Genomic DNA, 26,123 nt, shown 5'->3' on the forward strand with positions numbered 1-26,123 from the left:
GTTTCTCTCCCAAGATTGCAAGTTCCAACAGGATAAAGACCACCACTGCCTTGTTCCCAATGTATTGTACGTAACTGGCACAGTTTTTGGAATAAAAGATCTTCAGTCAAGTATTAGTCCCCTCCCTTTTCTCCATACTTAGACATAAATATTTCGTAAGAGACCTAAGAAAGCACTTTCATGGTTTAAAGTTAATGAGATGGTTTTAAACATAGATCCAGAAAGAGCATATTACTGAGGACATTAAAAACTGGTTCAATAAGCCATTTGAAATAGTAATTGTGATCACTGTATTTATATATTTGCAAATATTCCTCATATCACTGATCCATCACTTATTGACCCATCCTTTTTTTTTTCTTTATGGAATATAGGCACTGTCCTAAAAAAGTATATGTTGATATTACTCATTAAAATAAAAAACCTTTTTATCAGAAGAGTATTAAGTATTTCAGGTATTATGAGTTTTTATGGTTGTGTAATCAATAAAAAATAAGTACATTTGGCAACCTACAAATTTAAACAAATGGGGTCAACATAATATTCACTGGTAAAACTGTAAAGCTGTCCCTCATATATCTAAGAGGCAGCATTGATCCTTCAACAATGTGCTAGATTTGTTTTTCCAGCAATGGTTGATTAACATTCACACAAAATCACATACTTAAACCCCTTACTTTTATACCAATAACAAGCATGTCTAATATGAAAGTATATATTCTGTGTCAGTGAAGCAGGGGAAAGCTGTGCTAAATAGAAGGTTTTCTCAAACTTGAAGTTATGAATTTGGAATCAACATTTTGTAGCACATTAACCAGCTGAGAAGACAAAAGGCCTAATCATAAATTAATACATATTTATTTTAAGAAATAGCAGTGATATAGCCTGCTACTTCAGAGATGAAAATACTTAATTGCAATCTCATCCCCTCAATTTAAAAGAAGCCCCATACTGTCCTATGGCTTTTTAATCAACTCACCTAAATATGCCATCTCAGTAGCCAATAATCCACATTATTTCTATAAATGAAACCCGGCCGTTGCATCAGGCTGAAGCTGAGATTCTGAACTATCCACAAGAAATTAAGCATTACCACTCAATCTATTTGTATCTGCTGATGTGTGTGAGCTAAAGACCTTGCTGATGGTGGGGCTAGGGGTTGAGAAGGGGAGGAAACTCTCAACCATAAATGGATCTCACACCAAAATGACTTACCATGCCACAATTCCTTGGGGTCAGTCTACCTCATAATAACTCCTTTCCTCTAAAAACAGCTATCTCAACACCTCCATGACAGAGGCCCCTGCCAGCCACGTGTGCCATGTGACCTCACATCTGATCAGAGTAGGTACTGTGTAGCTATTCATATGACACATGCTTCTCACTACATAGTTAATATATTCCTATGCTGGAGGCCCCTTCTAATTATTTGTGAGTGACTCAAACCAGAACCAACCAGATCGTGTCATATGAGAATTTAGAATTGGAACACAGAAAAAGTCTAGTCTATTTGCCATCAGAACTGCTTTATTTGTAATTTAGGAGTGAGGTGTCCATGCTATTTCACCATGGAGACAAAAAGCAGAGCATACAGAGTAGACAAAGGAAGGGAAAACTGTCAGAGCTCTCTGTAGTTCCTGCTTTAGTCCATTTCTTGAGCCCCAATTATTTCCTATACATTGGAGTTTCACGAGATACTAAAGGCTTATAATAAATTATGTTTGTATTAGACCAAATTAATTTGCGTCCCTTGCAACCAAAGTGCCTAAGCTGATACTCTCATCAAGGGCATAGCAGGAAAGGATGACTTATCAATAAGTTATATAGAAGGCTTTCTGGAACTCTAAAATATTTGGCAGTAGAGAAGTCCAGCCAATAAGCCAGGCTTAGAAACCTAACCCTGTGCGGGCAGGTAGAGTAGTTTTTGGTAGAGAATGGTGCCTGACACTCAAAACTGTCCCAACTCAACACCAGGGCTTATGCCTAGAAATAAATAATGTACTAAAAATAAACTCTATTACTTAGCACTTCACCAGCTCTGCTATAGGGACCCCCCACTACCACTACTTTTAACACATTAAAAGAAACTGTATCACTTGTGAATAAAAACAAAAATCTAACTCAACCTGGCAAAAACCGTAAGGGATTTAATTGGTTCAGAAACTGAAAAGTATAGTGAAAACTGGGGCAACTTTTGACATTGCTGCTTAAACATTTTCAAAGAGGACCTGCTTCTGCTCTGTCTCTACACTCTGTCTTTCAGAGATTTAGCTTCATCCTCAGTTTCCCCAAGGTGAGCATCCCACAAACTACAGCCTCAAGTAGAAAAATGGCTATTGCGATTAGGTCCCCAGCACCCAGGAGAAGAGGAAAGGCATTTCAGGTAGTCCTTATAGAAGAAAGGGAAACGTCTTTTACTCAGAAGCCGCAGCAAACTTCCCTTCACATTTTATTGACTCTGGGTGGCTTGCGTGCCTGTGTCTGCATAATCACGGTGGCCAAAGTACAAAGTATGTTGAAGACAATAAGGAGTTCAGTGCTGGATCAGTCCCACTCAGATTGCATGTCTAAGACAGGGTAGCTTGGTTTCAAACAAACAAATGAAACTAAGGTAATATTATGAATGACTGACCACTACAGGAGCATTTCACATAGGAGTGCCAACTCCGAAGTCCAAACTGATTAGTCCAAAAGCTCCTTGAGGTCTCATGGGGATACATATTGGGGGTGGGGGGGAAATAACCAGGAACAGAGTTTCCACACTGTTAGGTTGATGTTTATTAGTACTATTATATTGGCTTAGTTGTCCATGTAACATCATTTATTCCCACAAACTGGTAAGACCTGGAGGCTGAGATATGCAGCTCATTCTGTTTCAGTGTCTCTCTTGAACTGAGAGCTCTAAAGTAGAGGGATGGTAAAAGAATTCAAAAACCCTTGGTTTTTACCAATGTCTTCTTAGGAAGGTAAAATAATCAAGATGTGAAAGGGCTAGTTGGATTTTAGAAATCAGTAATAGGGAAAGAGGCCATTCTATAAACAAGATGCTTAAAGAACTGCATATTAATAGAAGACAGAATTAATAGAAGAGAATTATACAGAAATCATGCATATGTTTATCAGATAGAAAGAGAGCAAAGAAACTATTTAGAGCAGAGGTGAGCAGACTTTTTCTGTAAAGTGCCAGTTGGTAAATATATAAATAAAAAATATACATTCACGGGCCATATATTCTCTATCACTATTTAAGTCTGCCCCCTAGACAATAAATAAATGAATGGGTGTGGCCACAGGGCTGTAGTTTGCCTGTAATTTAGAAAACTAAGATGTGTAGAATAATATAGCGGCATGTCTTGAAGTTCACAAAAAGGTTTGTTCTTGTTTCTAAGAAAATGATGCAGAATAATAAAATCTAATTAGTAACATCAACAACAAAAAATCCAGCTATCACAAAAGAGAATAAAGAGCCAGAATAACATAGCTTCTGCTAAAATTCCAAATACCCAGAATCAGTTCATTTTAAAACATTTCAAGATGAATTTACCAACCACCTAAAGTTTTCCAGAGAGTGACCACCACCCAGATGACTACAGCAAGGCTCAGGTGCCACACAGAGTGCTTACCCAATCACAGGAGCACCCTTGGCCTTGTTTAGCCCATGCTTCCTCCCCAACTCTGCCCACAACACAACTATGGCACCCCAACTCCAGGCCACTGCTGAATCCTGGTCTGAAACATATTGCCCAATGCTCCAAGAAACTACTGGACTGCATCTCCTTTGCCTCACATCCTAGCTTCTCTTTGTTGCTTCTTGGTATTGTCTATGATACTTTCACCCTCCAATTGTTCATCTCTTCTGATAAGCCATACAACCTTTATCCCTTCTCCTGGACCCTCTGGTTATCCCCTCTGCCCCAGCCCCTCTCCAAAAGCTCCCTGCAACCTCCTACCTCAACCAGAATCTGGTTCTCATCTGAGGGAACTCTCCCTTTGGCCCCATCACGTACAAGAAGTGTACTCTTTTAGCACAGATGGGGGAGAGAGGGTTGCTTACAATAAATATATCCCTAATATCCAATATATCCTTAATGCTAGTTTTAGCCAATTTCTCCTTGGGTTGCTTCTGCTGACAGTTCCACCCTCTGCTCCCTGAGTACTGCTATCATCCTGTTCTCCTATATCCCAGAAGTTAGCTCAAGCCCCATCTTACACCCTCTTCCAAATGTCCACATGTTTCTGAGGACTTAGGTTCTTGAGGTGACTCTGACTGGAGTTCCTGCTTCTACAGGATTCTTGCTGTCACCTGCATTTCACCTCACGAGGCTGGCCCTTTCTCTCTTCTGTGCCAAACCATAATAGTAATCCAATCCCATCAATTCCTCCCCTTCATTTCCAATTTCCAATTTCCAAATTCCTCACCACCACATAAATGTATACATACATGTATGCGCGCACACACACACACACACACACACACACACACACAGATGGAGAGACACGGAGAGAAAGCTTTTGTATCTGTGAGGGAGAATGTACTGAAGATTTAGGAAGTTTGCAGAGCAGAAATACAGTAGTCAAATATTTAATATTATACATTCCTATTCCTAGATTCCTCAGTCTCCCTGCCAAGCAGCCCTGCCTATTGAGTTTTTCCTTCTTCTAAATCTTTCAACAAATCCAAGTATTTCCTCCATTTTCATTATGCAGAGAAGTTAAGCTCTGGGCTTTTCTATGTATCTCTCTGACAGTTTTTAAATATGGCTCCAAAATGCTCTGCCACTTTTCCCATGAAAATGTGGAGTCTATGTCCCCTTCCCCTTGAGTCTTGACTCTGTGATTGCTTCACCAATAAAATACGCAGAAGTGGATCTGCGCCGGTTTTCAGGCCCAAAACTTAAGAAACTGGCAGTCTCCATGGGCTGGCCCCTGAGACACTTGCTCCTGTAACCAAGGACCATGCTGCGAGGACCCCCAAATTACATTTGTAGAGACCACGTGGGGTGGCCACACGCAGTTACTTCAGACCAACACCCAGCTGGAGTCCCAACATTCCTCTAGCACCAACCATCAAATATGTGAGTGAGGAGGACATCTGCAGAGGGTTACCCTCAGCTTTCGAGTTTTCTCAACTAAGGTCTCAGGTATCATGGAGCAAAACCACCACACTCTGTCCAAATTCCTGATTCAAAGAACCTGTGAGCATAACGGTCATTTCCACCACTCACTGCTGAATGGTTTGTTACACAGCAATAGTCACAGGAATATCCTACTATGACTCACCTGTTCAGTTAAAAAATAAGTTATCTCTACAGGCTGAATTGTGCTGCCACCACCACTATTATCATCTTAAAATGTAGGAACAACTCTGTTCACTGAAGGTTTCTTCAACTCACAATATTCTTTACCCAGCCTTCTTTACAAATCCAAGTTGGAGCGCCCTGGCCTCAGTTTCTTCTGTCCACGTCAGCTCCCCACTTCTTTCATACTCACTTCCAGACCCTGTCAGCCTCAAAACTCCCCTGCTTCCAGAGTCACTACCTGAACTTTTCTGAGTACGACTCTATTATTTAAATTTGACTGTAGGATAACGTTTATAACTATGTTAGGACCTCATTGGCATTTCCACTAAATAGAAACCGAGGTATAATCAGGAAAACCAACTTCCCACATCCAATGTCTCAAACTTCTTTTATCTTCACTCACCTGTTCTCTCAAAATGCAGAAAAAGATCCATTCATTGCTGCCTTCTCAGAAGCCCTATATACTCATTATTTCCTTTCTCTTCAGTGTGGATCGGGTTCTCTCTCTATGTCTTTTTGCTATATATTCCTTATTTTCTATTCTATCTACACCCCCCTTCCCACAAAATACTTTTCTTATAATTTATAGTGTATAAAATCAATTTTAGTTAAATTGCTCTTATAATATTAAAAAAGTATGCTTAACCCATACTTCTCAATATACCTAATTCAGAAATAAAATATAATTGAAAGCCACCATTCTTTACTCTACAAAAAAAAAACTAGTAAATAATTAAACAATCCTACTTCTCTCTTCTTCCAGCCTCATTTTGTTGCAATATTCTGGATTTTTTTTTTTCCCCTAATGCAGTGACTTTGCAAGACTATGTCAAGATTTCCTAGAGTTTCCTTCTCTGTATGTTTTCAGTTAGTGTAGGCCATAGGGAAGTTTCTTCCAGGAGATCTGGAGGGCAAGAGAGCAATTCTGTAACTCAGACATGTCCTGACCTGCTGACTCACTTAGCCAGCGTAGGTAGCGGCCAGATGTCCAAGGGCTCCTCCTTCCCCTGGGTCCTCCTTCAGTTTCTCTAATTCCTGGGTCAGGTGTGTGTATTTAGCAACTTGACAAAGGGCCCTGGCTTCTGCTTGACACTCCCCCCACCAACCCCACCATCAAGGTTAGAGGCAACATATGCTGAAACGGATTTCAATTTCTTCTCGTAAGCTCCAGCTTCTGTTTGTGGGTTCAAGCTTATCCTTACTCTCTCAACTTACGTCATCTTCTGTTCCCAAATGCCTGCCTTGCAGAATTCAAACTTCAGTCATCAAAGAGGAAGATAACAGTCTTCTAGAAACTGTTTAACCACAGTTGCAACATGAAAATTCCTGTAACAAGTATATATGCTAGTTGTTCTATTTTTCTCATTGAACCTTCACTGATATACCTGACCAACTTCTATTTTTCATTTCTTTATTCTTCTGTCATCAATAGCAATAGCATTCTACTCATGAAAATTACCAAAGATACTAAGTTTCAAATATTTATTTAAACAGAATTAATCCTTCACACCACTCCTTTTATCTCATGAGTCACCATTTTTAGTCTATTTTTTTCTTTCTTTTGGTGAATTAATCTTTAAGAAAATATTTTAGAAAGGATAAATCAGTAATATACTCTTTTCCTTATACATCCTAGAATTTTGCTGTTGCCTTAATACTTGATTGAAAATTTGTATAGTTATAAAATTCTTTTTTTAAAGCTGAAAAGTTTATTTAATATCTTTTACTTTCTTAAAAATTTAACTATATTTGGTATACAATTTTATATTGGTTATTTTAGTTTCAGGTGTACAATATAGTGGTTCAATATTTTCATACCTTACAATGTGATCACTCCGCTAATTTCTAGTCATCATTTGTCACCATGTAAACTTATCACAATATTATTGACCATATTCCTCTTCCCCTCTTACCCACCCTCCTACCCTCTCCCTTCTGGCAACCATCTCTAAAATTCTTGACTCACATATTGTTTCCATGTCAACATTCTGTAGATATTGCTCAACGGTCTTCTAAGAACTTCCTAGTGTGAGGTCGGCCAGATTAGATTTTTGGCTTCTATCAGTGTGGCAGAAATGATTTATTGCCTACCCAATAACCATTCCCCAAGTATGTATTCCTTTGAAAATCCCTATTATGTCCACTTTCCTCAGGTAGCTATATCCATTATGGGAGGCGGATCCCTCCCCAAACCCAGGGATGATTCACTTGTTAAGTTAAAGCCTGGGGAAGAATCTCAATGCTGGCCAATAAATCTTGAGGAAAAGACATCAAGTAGATTCCTGGAAGGCTCTCTTTAGTCTTAAAAATGGAAATAAAACAGAGATATTCTACTTTCTGTTCTCTGTGGATGTAGCCATCAACATATAATCATTGGTACTAAAATAGCCTTGTTGGGGAAAAATCCAGACTGTTCTAGACAAGCCTGGTATGAAACCTCATGTCATTCCACTGAAACTGACAAGCACTGAAGCTGCTCTACACTGAGAATCTTTGTTATGGGAAAGAGTAAATGTCCTTATTGCTTACATTACTTTCAGTCATGTTTTCTGTCACTTGCAGCTAAAAGAATTCCACCAAAATTAGGTGACTGGATTCTGCCTAGAATCTAGATGCTTAGGAGATTATATATTTAACCATGCATTTCAAAAAGTTATCAAGATGACACACTATTTATTCTTATTATTAAATTTTGCCAAAATATCCAACAACAGGGTCTACTTCTTCTCTCTAACCTTTATTAGAATGTCAGTCTCCATACTAGGTCTATCTCCTAGACAATGATATCCTACAGGAGTAACTAAATTCTGGGTCATATATTTAGAAAATCTTAGATTCTGCCAGTCTTCATCCACTGTACTTTACCATCAAATCCTGCCACCAACTTCATCAAAAGATGTCACTCTTGTCCCAAGAAGGTCTGATAATTACATAACTGATAGTGGCATTTTCCCATGGGCCATGCTCCATACGTTTGTTTACCATAAACAGCCTAGATAAACTTGGCATATACTGTTAAAATCATTCCGTAGGAAATAATCATCAGGAGAATCTATTAGTATCTTTAAAAGTTCTGAACTGATCATTTCTTCTATACTAATACCATATCTTAATTTCAAATTAACATCTTATTGTCAGGCACCATTGTATTTCTCACTATAAGAAAAGAGTCTCCTCTGCACTTTGTCTCTTCCCAGCCAGAAAGACGACAATCCAAATATTCCACATGCGTTCTTCTCTACTGATTAAAGGCATCTCCTCTATGGCTTAAATTGTTTATATTACTACATAATCTATTCTAGAAAGAACCATGGAAAACTCCTTGCTCATTACTTGTTCTTTTCACTCTAATAACTACTCTGAATCATGTAACTAATTATATTACTCTTTTTTAGTGGCTAATAGGCAACTTCAAGACAACATTTTCAGCCCACTATTATTTTCAGACTATATGACCTCTGTACAGTGATTTAAACTAACATTGAGAGAGCTAGGGTACAATTCACACATAAAATAGAAATATGTAGCTAATTGGAAACAATTAAGACTCAGAATGGCTTGACTCCTTCTGGCCCAAATTATTAGCTCCTCTAGAAATTTTATAACTCCTCCCAAATAGTTATAAGGGGCCTACAGCTTAAAAATATATTAACTATGCAGTAAGAAGCGTATGTCATATGAATAGCCATGCACAGCATGCAATATAATTAAGGTTATTGAAAGTCCATGAATTCAAGGTGAATATGTTCCCTTTCCTTTCTGGACTGATTTCAGCTGGATGTACAACTTTAAAGAAATATATTGGAAGCACTTGAGTAGATTCATTTTGCAAGATAAGTAGAAGAAAGAAATCAAAATCATATTGATTCAACCTCCTAAACAATTTTCAGATTTACTTATTTCCATCTGTACTACCACCACTCTAATCTTACACCTAGAAAAGACACTTTAAATGGATACCATAGAGACAAGAAGGGTCTTTTAAAAATGCAAACCCAGTATGGCACTTTTACTAAAAGATTTCCCATGGCTTTCTATGGCGCTGGGTATGAACTCTAAAATCCTGAACCTAGCCAAAACGGCCTTATGTGACTAATCACTGCCTCACTCTTCTACACAGTCCCATCACTTTCTTAACCTATAGACATGTTCATGAAGTGTACTATGCAAAACATACACACACAAGAATGGTCAATTATACTCTAGTTTTTTCTCTTCTTCTCTGCAGAATTAAGCTTCTCAAATGGGTGGTCTGAATTTACTGTTTCCACTTCATTCTCACATCAGTCCTACCATCTCACTTCTGATCCCACCACTGCTCGGTAAATGCATACACCTAGGAAACTGGTGAACTCGAGCTATCAAATCCAAGAGCCATTTATCCATTTCTAATCACTCTTGACATCTTTGGGGAATCCGACACTATTCACACCCCAGTTCTCAAAACTCTTCCCTTTCCTTGACTTCTAGAACACCCCTGGATTCTTCTTTCTCCTAATCCTGAATTATTTGTGTTGCCCCAGGTTCTGCTTCTCAATTCTGTCCCTGTGTAATCTTCTACAACCAGGAGTTCACTTACACAGCTAATAATCCCCAAATCTTTATCTATACCATTCTCAAGTGACATTTAGACACATATTCCCAACTATCTATTATGCACTCCACCATGATATACCACAGCAGGCTCAATATTGGTACACCCCATGTTACACCCTCCTCCCTACAGAGCATCTTCTACTCTACTGAAAAAACAAAACTGGGAACCATACTAGACTCTTCCTTTTCTCTCAAAGTTTCTAATAATTCTAACTTCTAAGTCTCTCCATCTGCCCCATCCACTTTTTCAAGAAGGGTTTCTCTAACTAGTATTAAGTAGGGGGGTGGGGTGGGGAATGTCCCAGGGGAATGATCGAAGTGGGATAAGTAATAAACTCTTACCCTATGCAAATGAATTTGTTTTCTTAATAATTAAATAAATAGATTCTCTCAAGTGTAGTACTTCTCAGAACTTTAATAAGCTATCATGCACTGTTACTTTAAGAAACATGTTCAGCATGCAGCATTTCTCCAAAGCTAGTAAGATCTTTTTTTGCTAAGAAGACCAATTAAACAGCTAATAGAAATAATATGCAGCAGAGCATGGGTTTTGTAAGTTATTCTTTTTGAGGTCAACTTAAGCAGAGTTCTTAAAAATGGCATCATAACAACTGATAAGTGCGTAAGCTTCTATGTTGTGGGTGGGAATAGGCTGCCCTATTGTGTAAATGGGCTCTTAGCTGCCCCTCCTTCTCAAGGGACTATTCAAGAGATGATATGTCTTCATTCCACCTGTGCTAAATTGCAGAGTAATTTCCTGTTTTTTATTTTAATTAATAAATCAAATGAATTCATCAAATATTGATTAAACACCTGTTCTGTACAAGACACTCTGATAGTTATTAAAGATACCAAGAAGGCTAGAAAGCAGTTTTATCCCTCCAAGGCTTAGTCTAGGGGGAAACACATTTGTAAAAAATTTAATTAATGTGACAAAGTGTTATGAAAGAAGTATGTACTAAGTTCTGTGGGAGCTCAGAGGCAGAAACAATTTCCTCTTCTTGGAGAGACAAAAGAGTGGGTCACAGGAGAGTTTCAGCAATATCTTTAATAGTTTAAGTAGGTGCTTTATAGTCTCCTTGCCAAAAAATTACAAGATAGAAAATATTCCTAGTTTATAAATGAGAAATTGAGTTTTTATGGTTAAATTCATCTAAGTTTACAATGTGATAAGTAGCAAAAATAATGTGAACTCAGATTAGCCAGATAAGATTAGAAGAAGAGAAGGGGGAATGATATCCCAAAAAGTGGCAACAATAGACAAGAGGTATGAAAAAATATGGTTCATTATGGAAAACAAGCATTGACGTATAGCTTAAACGGAAAGCCAGGTCCGCTTATGGTGTGGTCCAGGGGAAGTTGTCGAGGTCTGTAAAGGGTCCAGGAGTTCTTCCTACTTGCAAGTTAACAAGCTAGCATATTATTGTTTCACTGATGCTAACAGAAGACGAGAGACTCAGAGCACAGCCAGCAAGGAGCATGAGCCTGCGTCGGTTACCCTGCTCTGCAGGGTGTTCTAGATGGATGCCTGCGCATGTAGGAGACTGCATTACAGGGGAGGAACACTGATCTTGTGGGGGATTCACCACTTTTACATCTAGGGGAAACAATCTGCTCTTTGCCCTAGGAGAAACTATCCCTCAAGGTTGCTTATTGCAAACACAACAATCAGAAATGACCTAAGTAAAGGGAAGCCAGGGCCTTGCATTTTGGCATTTGCAGGACACTCAGGGCCCAAGGCAGATGACCTCACTTAACAGGAAGGTGAGACAGGAGAGAGCAGAAGGATTATAGGAGACAAGACTGGAAAAGAAGTAGGAATTATATCACTGAGAAATTTAAATGTAATACATAGGAGTTTGAGCTTTTGCCATAAGCACTGGGGAACCATGAAAGGTGTTTTAAGATTCGTGCCAAACCCCACTGGATTTGTGTGTATGACTTCAAATGCTTTCTAGGACCTCCTCCTTCTCTTTACCCACAACTCATCTTTATAGTTAGTGAAAAACTGCCAGACTCTATCTGGTGATCTGCTCCCTGATTTTTAAACTTGCAACCAAGAGAACTGGGTCAGTTTCTCCCTTTTTAGGGGGAGGCTTCATGGCAGCCATATTTTCTGCCATAAAAAGGTGGCTTCTCTGCAGCAAGAGAAAGCCTAAAGCCACAAAGAGCAAGAGATGTGCAAACATTCTAGTCCTAATTTTCATTTCCTTAGTGCATCTGCATCCTTGCTCTTCCTTTGCCTTCACTGTTCCTTAAGATGCCTTGATATATTTCCAATGCATTCCTTTCATAGCTTACAATTTAGCTTGGGCTTATGTCACCTGAGTCTGAAAGTGTGAATTAGTTTAGAAGGACAAAAGTCTCTCATTTATCACTTAGAAACATCATTACCTTGTTAGCAGTATGGAAAATGGCATCACATGAAGACAAACTGGAAACAAGACCAATAGACTATCACAAAAGTCCAAGAGAGAAATCGTGTTTCTATTTGCCCTTAAAGACAAGCCATAATTAGGTACTCTGACTCAGAGATAATTTTAGAAATAACTCCTGGCACTGAAGTTTTTTAATTTAGAGCACCTCAGTTGTTCCTGGGATAATCTGTGAAGAACAATTTTACTTATGGTAGCTCAGGATCAAAAACTGACCCTTCCAAGTGGGGAGAAAAAAGTGCATATGAAACTGAAGAAAAGGGGGTAAGATCATGAAGGGTCTGATAAGACATGAAAGCCAAGATTATTAGGATAAAGAGCAATGGGACTCCCTGTTTTCATTGTTGCCACTGAACTCAGGCCCAGGAGCCCTGGAGACATTATTACACACAGAAACTGAGACAAAACGGTAAAGCCCTGGCCATGTAGCTCAGTTGGTTAGAGCATCGCCCTAACCAACTTTGCAGGTTCAATCCCTGGTCAGGGCACATACAAGAATCAACCAATGAACGCATAAATAAGGGAACAACAAATCAGTGTTTCTCCCTCTCTCCTCCTCTCTCTCTCTCTCAAATCAATAAATAAAAAAGATTTTTTTTAAAGAAAGAATGATGGAATGATAGAATTGTTAAGAGCTTCATCTTGGTAATCCTATGAGTGTGAATCACCTACACTTATAAAATTCACTTATCTTGGGGTAAATTTAAAATTCTGATTCATTAAAAAAATCATCTTTTTCAAGAATTCTAAAGACAGAAATTTGTGAAGTATATTTTGCTTCTTAACTGCTTTTTCCTTCTTCTAATTCTATTCCTCAAGGCTATCTACTGGCTATCTACTATTAATGGGATTTTGTGTACTTTGTTTTGGGGTATGTTCATACATAAACTGATATTAAAGAAGGTTCCTTTCTAGTTGGCCCATAGTTTGCTTTTTCCTCTAAACATACTGTAAAGTCACTTGTTCTTTGGTGATATAGCTATACCTCTCTTGATTTAACCACTGAGTTATCTATAATTTATCATTTAATAGACATTTACAAAGCCATAAATTTTCTGTGTAATGATATGTGTGTATGTTTAAATTTACCCAATTACTTTGTTGAGGCACTTTCCTATAAACTGGAGTTGCTAGGCAAAGAGTACACAGAATTTAAGTTTTGAGTGGTAACTGAAGAATTCCCACTCAATGTAGAGAAAATCTTCATCAGTCTTCTCTCTCAGTATTTGTGAGTACTCTATTTCCTACCACCACAGGAACATCAGAGATCAGTACTTTTAATGTTTGACAATGTGATATTCCTAAGAAAATTTTTTTCCCATTAATGTTGAGCTCAATCATCCTCACATATCCTTATTAGTAATTTACATGATGTAAATGTCCTCTTTATGTTCTTCTTTCATTTCCCTTAGAATATTAGTGTCTTTGTTACCAATTTATAAGAGCTCATTTGTGATTAAGAATGCTAACATTTTGGTTGCTGTGCATTACAAATAGAATGCCACAGGGTATGTTTTCCCCTGTTTATTTCACTATTATGTTTATTTTATTTTTTTATTACACAGAAGTTATATATTCAAATATAATCATGTTCTTTTCTTAAAAGAAAGGCAATGGAAAAGCATTAAAGGATTTAACACAGAAATAAAGATAAGATCTGAGTTCTACAACTCATTTGGGAATCAAATGGGAAATGGACTGACAAGGAAAGGACCAAGAGTAGATGTAGGCTGATTTAGTAATCCAGCCAGGAAAATCCACTAGATTAAAGCATGGCGGTGGTGATGGTAGTGGGTAGAGAAACTATAGGGACATGTGTGAAATAGAAGCTAGAGAATTTGTTGATTTGTTGAATTCATGGAGTGGGTAGGGATAAAACTACTGTGTTATTATGGCTTACTATCCATTTAGTCATATTCCAACTGAAATCTAAAGAGTTACCCACCACCAATGTTCTTCATAAAGAGGAAAGGAACAGAAAGAAACAATTAACAAAAGCATGAGCATGAGGCAACTGAAGGTGAGTAAAGAAATCATCATGGATTGGGACTTCTAAAAATATTTTTAAATGAACTCTAAACAGATTTATGTTTCTATACATTTTAATTAAAAATCAAATTATCTCTAAAATCTGTGGATTTAAATAATATGATGTACATAAAGTTTTGTTGCATAGGGCCCTGAGGAAATAAAATGCTACTCTCAAACCACAGGGTATAGGAAAACTATAAGGAATACAGTAGTACTCCCCGGCAAGCAACTGTAGAGAAGGAGCTGCTACTACCTCTTAGGGGCCAAGAGGAGAAAGCAGTTACCAGAATCCAGAGAGAATTGTGAAGTCATCTGCCAGGAGCTGTGTGCTTAGGTTAAAATAACATACATAAGCAGCCTGCAGTGACTCCACAAGGTGAGACCTGGGAACCATCACAATCCACTTGCCCAGTCTCTTCTCCAGCCATCGGTCCCCGTGGACTGCCAGAGGCAAGAATGCCCACTGATATAGCCCAAGAACAGAGCAGGGTGGGAGAGTCCATCTGAAGGGGCAAACAGAGACTTGCCAGCACCTCCCAACTGTGTGTCTCTCATCTGGAAGAAAAGTTATTACCCCCAACACAAGTGACACACAAAATCCTGTCGGTGCAAATGACATTCAAGAACATGATAAAACTCACTAGAGAATTAACCCCTACTCACCTCATGAAGTCAATCACATGTCGTAGAGCCTCTATCCCTTATTTCCAGACAAAGTACCTTCCCCTTAATCTCAGCTGAATTAATTTAAATGACATTCTTTTGCAAAAGACCAGTCTGTCATTTTTAAACTACATAATATGAATAAACAAATCTGATTTTACCATAGAATTAAACTATAAATAATGAATTATTTATTAACTAAAGAATGAAAACACAGACTATGTTTCCAAGGGTAAAGGATTAATACTTTGAGGGTGAGTGATGGGAGAAAAATATTTAACAGTTTGTTATTTTATTAACATAAAAAAAGAATTTCTTCTATGATACCTTTTTAAAGATTTTTTTTATTGATTTGAGAGAGAGGAAGGCAGAGGGAGAGAGAAACATCAACATGAAGGCAATACACCAATTGGCTGCCTCCTGCATGCCCCCTACCAGGAATGGAGCCCACAACCCAGGCATGTGCCCTGACCAGGAATCCATCTGGCAACCTTTCTGGTGCACTGAGGATGCCCAACCCACTGAGCCACACCAGCCAGGGCTCTTCTATGATTTCTTTCCTTCCTGATTGAGCATAAAAATTTTTATAACGTATCTGAGAAGAACATTTGTAATTGATTTAATTATGTAAAATTAATTTTGTAGCTTCTGTAGAAAATATTACTGTTCACAAAGCTCTATCGCCATACCATGTGATCCTCAGAAAACACTGAAAGGGGAAAGGAACAAGCCTATATCACTATCCCTGTGAAGAAAGAGAAACATTTCCTGAGAGAGTGAGTTGTTTGCTAAAGTCACACAGCTAATAAGTGATGGAGTCAAGAACAAGCTATTTCTAAACTATAATTTCACAATATGGGACAAACTATAAGCTGAAATACCTGCTTTTCCCATTTTTTTTTTATCCCATGATATTCCAATGCTTGTCTTACCTACTATTTTTCTTTGTTTTATATGTAAGCTATTTCCAAAGATGAATAGATTAAATATTTAATAGCTTAAAGCTTATTTGTGCCCCTGAACTTATAAAAGTAAAATTTAGTTTTGTTTTGTAACTAAAGCTTTTAACTATATAAACACATATCTACATATCTTCACCTGTCAAACAGTACCCTGAAGAACTCATGGATTCCTCAGCTTTTTGACAGTTTCAATGTTATTCCTACTTCCTTTACCTTTTAAGTTAATCAAAAAACCTTTTTTAAAAATTACTTTTTTTTCCCCAGAGTAAAATGTAGCCCAACCCTGGTGAGAACAGACTGTTAATCTCTTCATTTTATTGACCTACTTCAGTTTTGGCTCATTAAACACAGACATTTTCAATGATCAAAAGAAAGTGAACCAAATGTAACTTAGGATAACCTTACTAAATAAGAGAGTTGTTCAAAAAGCAAATAAATCTGAACAGGTAATTTAATATTGACAATCTTCCATTTAAAGAATATATATATATATGTATTCTTTATATATATATTTATATATATATAAAACAAGGACATCTAGGAATAATTTTTTCATTCCTTTGATCTATGAAGGCTTTTTATCCAATGCCCTTCTCAGTTCTTACCCTCTCTCAAAATGAATATTGAAGGAATCATGAATAATGTCCCTTGAAACTATAAGACAAAGAAAAGCAAAGGACTATGAACTCTAAGAAGATTATCTGCAAAGATCATTTAATTATATTGCCATATGGAATTATAAATACCTAAATAAACTTGGTTATCATAGCATAGGAGAGGAAAATTAGTAATTCAAACCCATTACCCTAATAAGAGTAATAAGCAATTTAAATTACGAAACAAGAAATGTTTAGTAACTATTGAATATGACTGTATTTGAAACATATCTAGGTTGATACCTGAACCATATCAAAACATGCATGTCTCATAGGAATTGATTAAGCAATCCTTCTACTTAAGTAAAATATCCTAATACCTCTTGTAAGATATCCTAAAAAATAACCAACCACACTTCATACAGAAAAAAAAAAAAAAGTGTTTTTTCCCCCCTAAGATATCATTGAAGAGAGAGGTTGTAAATACTAGGTATTTCTAATATTTAGTCACCTTTTCTTTCCTCCATTCTCCCAGTAACAGACAATTAATGCTCTACAGCAGATCAGTTTACACTGTCTACACAATGACAAAAACTTTGCAAGTAAATCTAGTATTTTAAATGTTAAATAATCTTCCTTTCCTTGCAGAGAACATTTGAGGAAATTTTCTTCCAGACATATGTTCCGTTTCAACATGTTAGGTAATATAGATAAAAATTCCCTTAAATGGATTTATTCCATTCATTTATTCCATGATGTAGATAAAAATTCCTTTCAACTTAAACTTTAAAGGGTTGGGGCACTTTATAGAATTTGTGGCAGAAAACATTAACTCCATACATAAGAAAACATTAACTCCATGAAAACAATTTACTGAGCCCAGATCAGAATATATTTTTTAAAACTTCAACTTCTACAGTTCTCATTCTATTAATATTAAGCATAGAAAACATAATTAAACATAGTAAACTGAGCCTATTAGGGAACTATACATCTAAGATTAATCCTACAAATCAAAATTCATTTATTAATTTTGGCTTAATCACAGAACAAAAAGATAAATCACAGATCCTGGTCTCAAGTAGCCTATAGTCTAGTAGAGGGGAAAAAATATATTTAAAATTGGTATTGCTGCTTTGAGTCCCGACCTTATATTAGAAATAATTAAGTACCAATCTACGCGTGGTGAATTTGAGGATTTCATGGCTGATGAAGAAAAAGACAGTGCCTCACGTTGGCGTAGCACACAAAGAGCATTATTTGGCTGTGCTTTGATAGGTGCATGAGAAGGGATGTCCCTCACAGCAGGAGGCTTGGAGAGAGAGAGAGAGAGAGAGAGAGAGAGAGAGAGAGAGAGAGAGAGAGAGAGAGAGAGAGAGCAGCAGGACTACCACCCAGAAGAGGCAAAGAGCAAGAGAACTCCCGGGGGAGAGGGGAACTGGAGAGGGGGCTCACAAGTCCAGGTGATAACACCTCAGCGGCAAGATGGGAAGTGTCTGAGTCAGGGAGCTTCAAAGGGCAGCAGCAGTTGGGGTCTTTCACAGCCCCAGTTTGTTTCATCTATGACTAGCAGAAGCCGGGTGCAGTTTTGTGAGATGCAAAGCAGGCAGGCTCTAACTAACCACCAATGTGCTTACTTGAGCATATGTAAAGCAATGGGCTGTGTAAAAATTTGAGATCGGCAATGGTGGGCCTTGGGCTAATGACCCCAACCTGCTGCAAACAAGTAAAAAACATAGGGGCCAAGCTTTAACCCATGTATGTAACACTATTAAGACATACAAGAAAAAGTCATTGTGTATAGATAGCAGAATCTTGCAGGCTCAATAGCCATGGATTGATGTCAACAAATATTTCAACTCCTATTCCATGTCAGGCACTGTCCTGGGCACCAGATATTCTGCACAACAGCACTGGCTACATAATTTGCAGGGCACCCATGCAAAAGATAAATGCAGGAGCCCTTGTTCAAACTTCAAGATGGCAACAGAGGAATATTAAACCAAGCATGGGGCTTTTCTGAGTGGGGACCCTGTGTGACTGCACAGGTTACATGCCCATGAAACTACCCCAGTCGACATGCTCTCTATTCTCACCATGCGCACAATCTAGTGATGAATAATCAAAGGTAAAAAGAAGGAAAAGAAATATGTCACCTTGATAACTGGGAAACATAGTTCAGTGAACCTTGAGAAAAGCCTCTCAGAAGAGCCTACAGCTCCGCCGGGCGTGGCTCAGTGGGTGAGCATCGACCTAGGATCCAGGAGATCAGGGCTCAATTCCCAGTCAGGGCACATGCCTGGGCTGCGGGCTAGATCCCCTGCGGGGGGGCTTGCAGGGGGTAGCCAATCAATGACTCTGATCATTGATGTTTCTCTCCCTTCCTCTCTCTGAAATCAATAAAGATATACCTTTAAAAAAAAAAAAAAGAATATTGAAAGATGAGTGCAAAGGGTTACTGGTAATTATTTCTGGATGGTAGTCATTTTGCTTACTTGATACTTTTCAGTATTTTAAATTTTCGGGAGAATGTGTATTCTTTCATAATAGCATGGAACTATAAAATCTCATTTTCTTTCTATAAAAGTACATTATACATTCAACTTATAAAACAGCCATATGTGAACCTGATATGGCTAATCAAAAACTGTCCTATTTAGTGTGACTCATAGAAGAGTGACTAATTATTTTAGAATGACTTTAGCAGTATCATTAGTGAAGTCTGAAACACCTAAGGCTGTATAAAGTTGAAGAATTGAGGGCACAATTGGCGTTGTCTTTTTTTCTAGCTAAAGATCAGGCTTTTATAAAAGAAAGACAGATGTGGGAAATGGCTATTTTCTATTTAATTGTTATTGTTACTTAACCAAATAGATCAGGTACCACATTCACAGTCTATTTCAGCAATGCTTATGACTAAAGTTTCTCATGACTCCATTAAAACAAAATGAATTTGTGGTTTCTTGAACAGTTATATCAAGAGGCCATTGATTTATAAATCATTCTGTTTAGAAGAGGTATCTGGCTGTTGCAATGTTACTTTGGTCTTACACCAATTAATAATAATAAAAAGTTATAGACTTAGAAGATATTCTTATCAAACACAGAAAGCAAATTATATACACACACACATAAACGAAACAAAAATCTATATCCCAGAAAGTCTAGACAAACTGGAAATGAGGTTCAGGGCAGAGGAGGAAATTACAAAATGCTATTCGCATGTTCCCCAAATTGCACCTCTCCTGATGCCAATTATACAAATACAGGATGTTGGACATTTGGCAACAAGGAACTTAAATTATGGGATGGAGAGAGGACGAGGTTACACACATTTACATTTATTAGTAAACTATGAGAGAACAGGATGTGATTAGTACAATTCAAGCTCCCGATGGACAGTCATATTCCATCGCCCAAAAGTAGAAAATTATACTCACTTCCCCATCATTAAGCTTTACTACAGGTCTGGATAAAAATAAAATCCATGATTCTCTTAGACATCAAAGCACGCACTGGATTTTCTAGAGGAGAAGGTGACAAACTTCCCTGACACTGGAACTAGGCCTTGATGTTTACAATTCAACACAGACATCATGCACAGAATAAGAAAACCATGATAAGACAAAGCCCCTTGAGACCTGTGGTGCAGCAGGATAGCCACAAGGACACTCTGTAAACCACAAAAATGACTAAACATCCCCCTCTTTTGATCAACAAGAGTGACTACTGCTTCTTCATTAACTACAGCTATTCACACCTTAATCTTCCTAACACCTAGATAAATTACAAAGATGCCCAGTTCCTATAAAACTGTCCCTGTGAACTGTCCTTCCTTAAACCCTCCTTGTGATCACCCAGCACAAGCCCATAAAAAGCTCCTCTCAATTGCCTCTTACCAAGACACCCACAGTTCCGGTGGCGTGCAATCCTCCTTGCTGCAGAAAGCAAAATGAGCCTCATGTATATGAAATAGGTTTGTTTCTGGTGGTTCTTGGCTGCTGGACTTTAACAGAAGGCAATCCTGACAATTATCTGCCCTAATGTCAGACCATGGGTCCCTTTGGGGCTTTGGAAATTCAATCACCATAACTATACTTCTCCATCAACAAAAGGTGTTTGTTCCTGAGAAACAAAAATTTGAGATTATTGTCAAAGAGTGACTATGGACAAGAGCTATCTAATTATGTGAGTCCCTAAACCCCCCTATATACACTACTTCGCCTCCCTGAATATAGACGGCAGAACAGTGGTAGTGTCAGTGGAGGCAGAAGCAGTGGTATAGCCTCATTTCTTTCTTAGAGTTTCCATTAGTTCACAAAAAAGAAACAAAATATTCACCATAATCTAACAAATCCCATTTCAGATAGAAACACATCTCCAAACTTTAAAAATGATCATTTGTGACTTGGAAAAAAAAAAAAAAGCAACTAGTTGTTATAAAAATATCTTCCAATATATAGAGATCTAGAACTAAAATTTCACCCTCAATGGCCAAGTCCACTTAAAATCAAGACACTAAATAAAAATTGTAATGACAATAACACATTTTTGAGCACTTACTATGTGCCTGGATTTGTGCTATTTTACATACATACATTACCTCATATCATCTATGCAGCAACCCTTTCAGAACTAATATTCCCATTTTATAGATGAAAAAACAGAGGTTCAAAGGAGATGACTGATTAACCTAGGTCACATACCTACTGATGGCAGAAGTTGCAAAATCCAAATGTCTATCATTACAAACTCCAATGTTACCAGACAGATTGCTTCTCTTGAGTGTGAAAATGAAATAACACTTTTCCTTGAAGTGATTATAAGATGTGATTACAATGAAAGCAGTTAAAAAATTAAAATTATAGAGCCCTACCTAAAGTGTCCTATGGTGTCACGATTTCATTTTGCCACAGCAACTTCATTTTTACTATCCCATTTATGGCCAAAAGCTATCAAGAAAAAGTTGTCTTTCACAAACTACTCTCTGTATCAACCTACATCCACATTTTAAAAACCAGTTGATATATAAAGTATCTGAACGTAGTCTTGAACTTTTTTATAAGCCTCTCCTTTCTGAATTATCCTCTTTCTAAAAAGGAAATAATACATGTGTGAACAATGCATGTGTGAAGAGAATTTCAATGGGAAAGCATTATCCCTTTTCCCCAATAAATAACATAAAAATAAAAGGACCTTTAAAAGACACTTTTGCTAACAGTTCTTTTCTGAATAAAATAAACAAGAGCAAAGGGCACCTTGACTACTACTTAGAAGATAAAGTCAGAACACAGGGAAATCTGTAATTCTGATCACATTTACACCTTCTCTCCTTTTTTACATTTCTCATCCAAACATCCTTAGGAGCTCAATAGGCTTAAAAGAATTGGAGCAGAGTCGAGAACAAAGGTGAGGGGAATCTGAGAAACTGCTTAAATGGCCCTTCTCACCATCTTAATAATTTCAAATTGGGTAAAATAGTTAACAGAAGATGTAAAAGTCACAAATGTAGGAAGAAACTGTAGAGAAAGACAAGTACCATATGATTTCACTCATATGTGGAATTTAATGAAGAAACTGAACTACCAAGCAAAATAGAGACGGTCTCATAGATAGCAGGCCTACAGCTCGGGGGGGGGGGGGGGGGGTTGAGCAAAAGGAACAGAAAGAGAGAGAGAGGACTCATGGACATGGACAATAGTGTAGTGACTGCAGGGGGAGAGGGTGGGGAGAGGCAGGAGAGGGCATCAAGGGGACAAATGGTGATGGGAAGGTTTAATTTAATTTAATATTTTTTAATAAAATAATTTTTAAAATTAAAAAATAAAAAGTTCTTCTACCAGCTTATATTATTGTTTTTAAGTATTTTGGCTAGACATCCCAGACATTAACCTTTTGTGAACAAGAAATGCAAGAAAGCACTAAAAAATAAGCTTTCAAGGAAAACAAATATCAAATTTAAATGTATTAGCTTTTGTCAATGAAAGCCTATGTGCTAAATAAATACATTTGTTACAGAGAATGTTAATATTTGTGCTCTCAAGTGGAAATGACTATTTGTATATTAACTATGCTCTCTCTTGAAATTGAGGATAATTTTAGAAAATAAGATAGCCAACTACTATACTTAATCAAGCTAAATGTTATAGAACATATAAAATATAAAAATAAAGAAAAGCATTTATGTACCATGTGGTATGTGTGGTTTACTCAATTTGGGAATGAAATTTTTTTTTAGTGGGAAGAAGAGAAAGATCAATGTTAAAAGAAACGGTTCAATATTTCACTTAACTATTCAAATGAAAAACGACCAGCAATACGGAGACAAGAAAAATACAGAATTACATCAAATTCATATGTGAGTGCCTCTTGTTGAGTGACTCTAATTCAGAATAATATTTTCATGTGGCTTTTTCTCAATGCAAATATCAAAGGAAGTTAGCACTTCTTTCCACCAGCACCACCGATGTCCCTAAGAGTGCAACCCTGCCCAGCCCCGTTAGTAGGTGCTACTGTGATTCCCCCATCACCTTAAGCCACAGGGCAATACAGGTACCAGCAACGGGGAAACAATCCAGAATGTCTGAGAAAAGAAGGTGGTTGCCACCCTGGCTCCTGTGTGTGTGTGTGTGTGTGTGTGTGTGTGTGTGTGTGTGTGCGCGTGCACGTGTGTGAGATGGGCATCAAACCCAAATAAGTACAACCATTTCCTTCTCTGCAGGGCAGAGCTTCAGTTTCTCCTTACATACTGGTAAAATACTATAATATTCTGTAAAGTTCCTCTTCCAAAGAGATGAAACACACACGGTGCTAGAAATGTAACACCTTGTAGTCAACGTGTTGCATCCAGCAGATACCAGAGATACTGAGATATGAAAGGTGTGTGTGAAAACATTCACTGAACATAACCGCCAAAATTATGGTGTATGGGGGGTAAATCTAATAATGCGGGTGAGGGTTTCACAGCTCAGTGTCCTCACTGTGTCCTTGACCCCAGCACACACCCTGATAACTAAGGTTTTATTAGCTGCCGATAAGTGACGTTTATTTTTTAATGAAAAGAGTGCACTGAAGTAAGAAAACAGGTTTAAAGGGGGTACTATTGCTATATACTGAGAATTTCAACTATGTTGTTTCAAATAGTACAGAAAAAGCAGCTAGTACCAAACAGACCGTCAAACAAATATTTGTGTTTATTTTTAAAACTGGTCACATAAACTAAAAGGGATTCAGTGTTCCCAAATGCCTAGGTTGTCCTTGTAGGATGACTCCAGAACTGAGTTCATGACCAGCAAAGCAGTCAAGCTAAATATCTGCTCCACCGTGCTAAGAGCGAGTCTCGTCATCCTAAAACCTCAAGCACAAAACGTTTTTTACACCCAAACAAACATCCTGCGCAAGTTCTTTGTCAACCATATGCTCGCAACACTCAGTGTTGGCTTCCTGGTCAGGGCGCATTGCTCCAGGAAGGTCTCGGCTCCAGACACCTGCTGTCGCCCGTGACAAATGAAGACCTGTTCCTCCAGGCCTGATGTCAGCGGGAGCTTCTGCCGGGAACGCGCGGCAGCGGCGGGCGCAGGGGACCGCGGTCGCAGGGGGCGCTTCCAGGGAGTTTACTGTATTCTCTCCCCTTCGGTCTTTGGTGCATCTCTTTCCTGATCACTGGCTCCCCAGCACGTTCAGTCTGATCGCCTGTTGCCATCACCCCTTTCAGGAGTTGAAACTAACCAGGTGATTCCGAGGGACACGCTGCCCAGTTCGGGTGCCAGCAGAGGGCTGGGTGCCAGGGCGCGGAGGGGCGGTAAGGGCCACGCCAGTGTGGGTGGGTGCACCGGGTCCCAGTGCTAATTTCAGAGACCCGCCGCCCTCGTCAGTGCCCCGCTCTCCAGCAAAGAAATGTAACGCAGGTTTGTGTTTTTAGTATCAAACTTGAAGCGACCTACCCAACTCCTTCCACCAGCTGAGAGAGCAGCAAACAGGGGCCCCCCGGGGGGGGCCCTGGTGAAATTCCCACTCGGAACCGCTGGCCGCCTTCCTGGCCGGTTCCCACGCATCAGCCGAGACTGAGGGAGACCTGGCGGCGAGCAAACGCGCAGAGCTCGGATGAGCCGCCGGCTACTCCCACCGGCAGGGAGACCCCGACCTGCTGCGCGCTGGGGATGGTCACACCCAGCTTCCCCCGAGGCCTCACCGGGATTCACCTTGCGCGGCCGAAGGGCCTGAAAGGTCGCCCTCCCACGAAGGGCCACGGAGAACGGGGCGCGCAGTGCGGGCGCCCAGGACGCCCCGGCCCGCGCCCAGGCGCACTGCCCTGCGCCCGCCCGCACGGCCTTACCTGGCCTTGGCGAATCCGGCAACCCCTTGACCGCTCCCACCAGGCGCCACTGGAAAAGTTTCCGAACTTCTTCGCAGCTCTGCACGTCTTCGCTTCGGGTAAATACTACGAGAGCCAGGAGGAGGAGACAGCAGCAGCCCACACGCCAGGTCGGTCTGTCCATCATCGGTGTCCTGCTCACCCCTTTCCCCACCGTGGACGCCACTCTCCCCGCGCGCCCCGGCTGAAGGCTCTGGAAGAGGCTCGGGGTGGAGGCTCCCAGAGGTGCTATCCGGCGGCGGGCGCTCCGGGACCGCTCCGGGACACCGGCTGCACCTGCGAGCACTTAGCTTTCCCCGGGGAGCCCGAGGCTGAGACGCCGGAGTTCTCCGGCAGAGCGCCGCGGGGTCTCCCTCTCGGGGGGGGGGGGCGAGCCGGCGCAGCACCGGCGAGGAGCACGGCTGCAGCCCGCGGAGCTCCCGAGCGCCGGGACCCCGCCACCGCAGCAGTCGCCGCGGCGTGGGCTCCAAGCCGCCAACCTCCGACGCGCCCGCCTGCCGCGCTCGGCCGGCAAGCCCCGCCCCGCGGCCAGGCCACGCCCCCTCGGGACCACGCCCTCCAGGCCACGCCCCCGCGCGCTCCCCCGGGCCACACCCGCCCAGCTCCTCGAACCCCGGGACTCGTGCAGCAGACTCGGGAGAGCGACGTTGCCTGGAGCAAAGAAAAAAACAAATGAAACCCAATCCCGCCCTCGCTCCGCCAGCCAATCTCCTGGGCGGTCTGATAGAGAGCTCAGAGAACACAAGACTAGAAACACCAACTAGAACGAAGATGAAATATTTCCCTATAAATCTAGGTCCTCGATTCATAGGACTTGGAATTCAAATCGCATGAAATGGTATCTCGGCACAATATAAAAAGGCAAAAATTGTTTATAGTTAACTATCCCAGTGCAGAGGCTTAACATGAGGTTTTAAAAGCGTTCATGAAAAGTTACTTTTTAACTGCTTCATGCCACTGCTTTAAAACATTTTTCTGAACATGACGATTCTTTGAATTTAGAAGTCATAAAAATTACATTCAAACCTTATCACGTTCTTGTCATCACAGTAAAGTCCAATGTAGTCTCTTGTCACCCTTTAGCATTTTTTAATTGATTTTTAGAGAGAGGGGAAGGGAGAGGGAGAGGGAGAGGGATAAACATCAGTGTGATGCTCCGCCTCCCG

The 26,123-nt window shown here is 39.6% G+C and overlaps 1 protein-coding gene across 3 annotated transcripts in view; it reads right to left on the reverse strand.

The window, feature by feature from the left end:
- GPC5 (glypican 5) overlaps positions 1-25,481 on the reverse strand; it is a 1,126,386-nt gene extending 1,100,905 nt beyond the window's left edge. For 2 of the 3 annotated variants that reach the window (XM_081130889.1, XM_081130890.1), the window contains exon 1: positions 24,919-25,481. In XM_081130889.1, the coding sequence (XP_080987015.1) occupies positions 24,919-25,084 (166 nt within the window). In that variant the 5' untranslated portion in view covers positions 25,085-25,481. The remainder of the gene's footprint in view (positions 1-24,918) is intronic. The other variant, XM_081130891.1, reaches the window with a different exon arrangement.
- Between the last annotated feature and the right edge of the window lie 642 nt (positions 25,482-26,123).

The sequence above is a fragment of the Miniopterus schreibersii genome, assembly GCF_964146895.1.
Source record: "Miniopterus schreibersii genome assembly, chromosome: 2".
NCBI classification, from domain to species: Eukaryota; Metazoa; Chordata; class Mammalia; order Chiroptera; family Miniopteridae; genus Miniopterus; species Miniopterus schreibersii.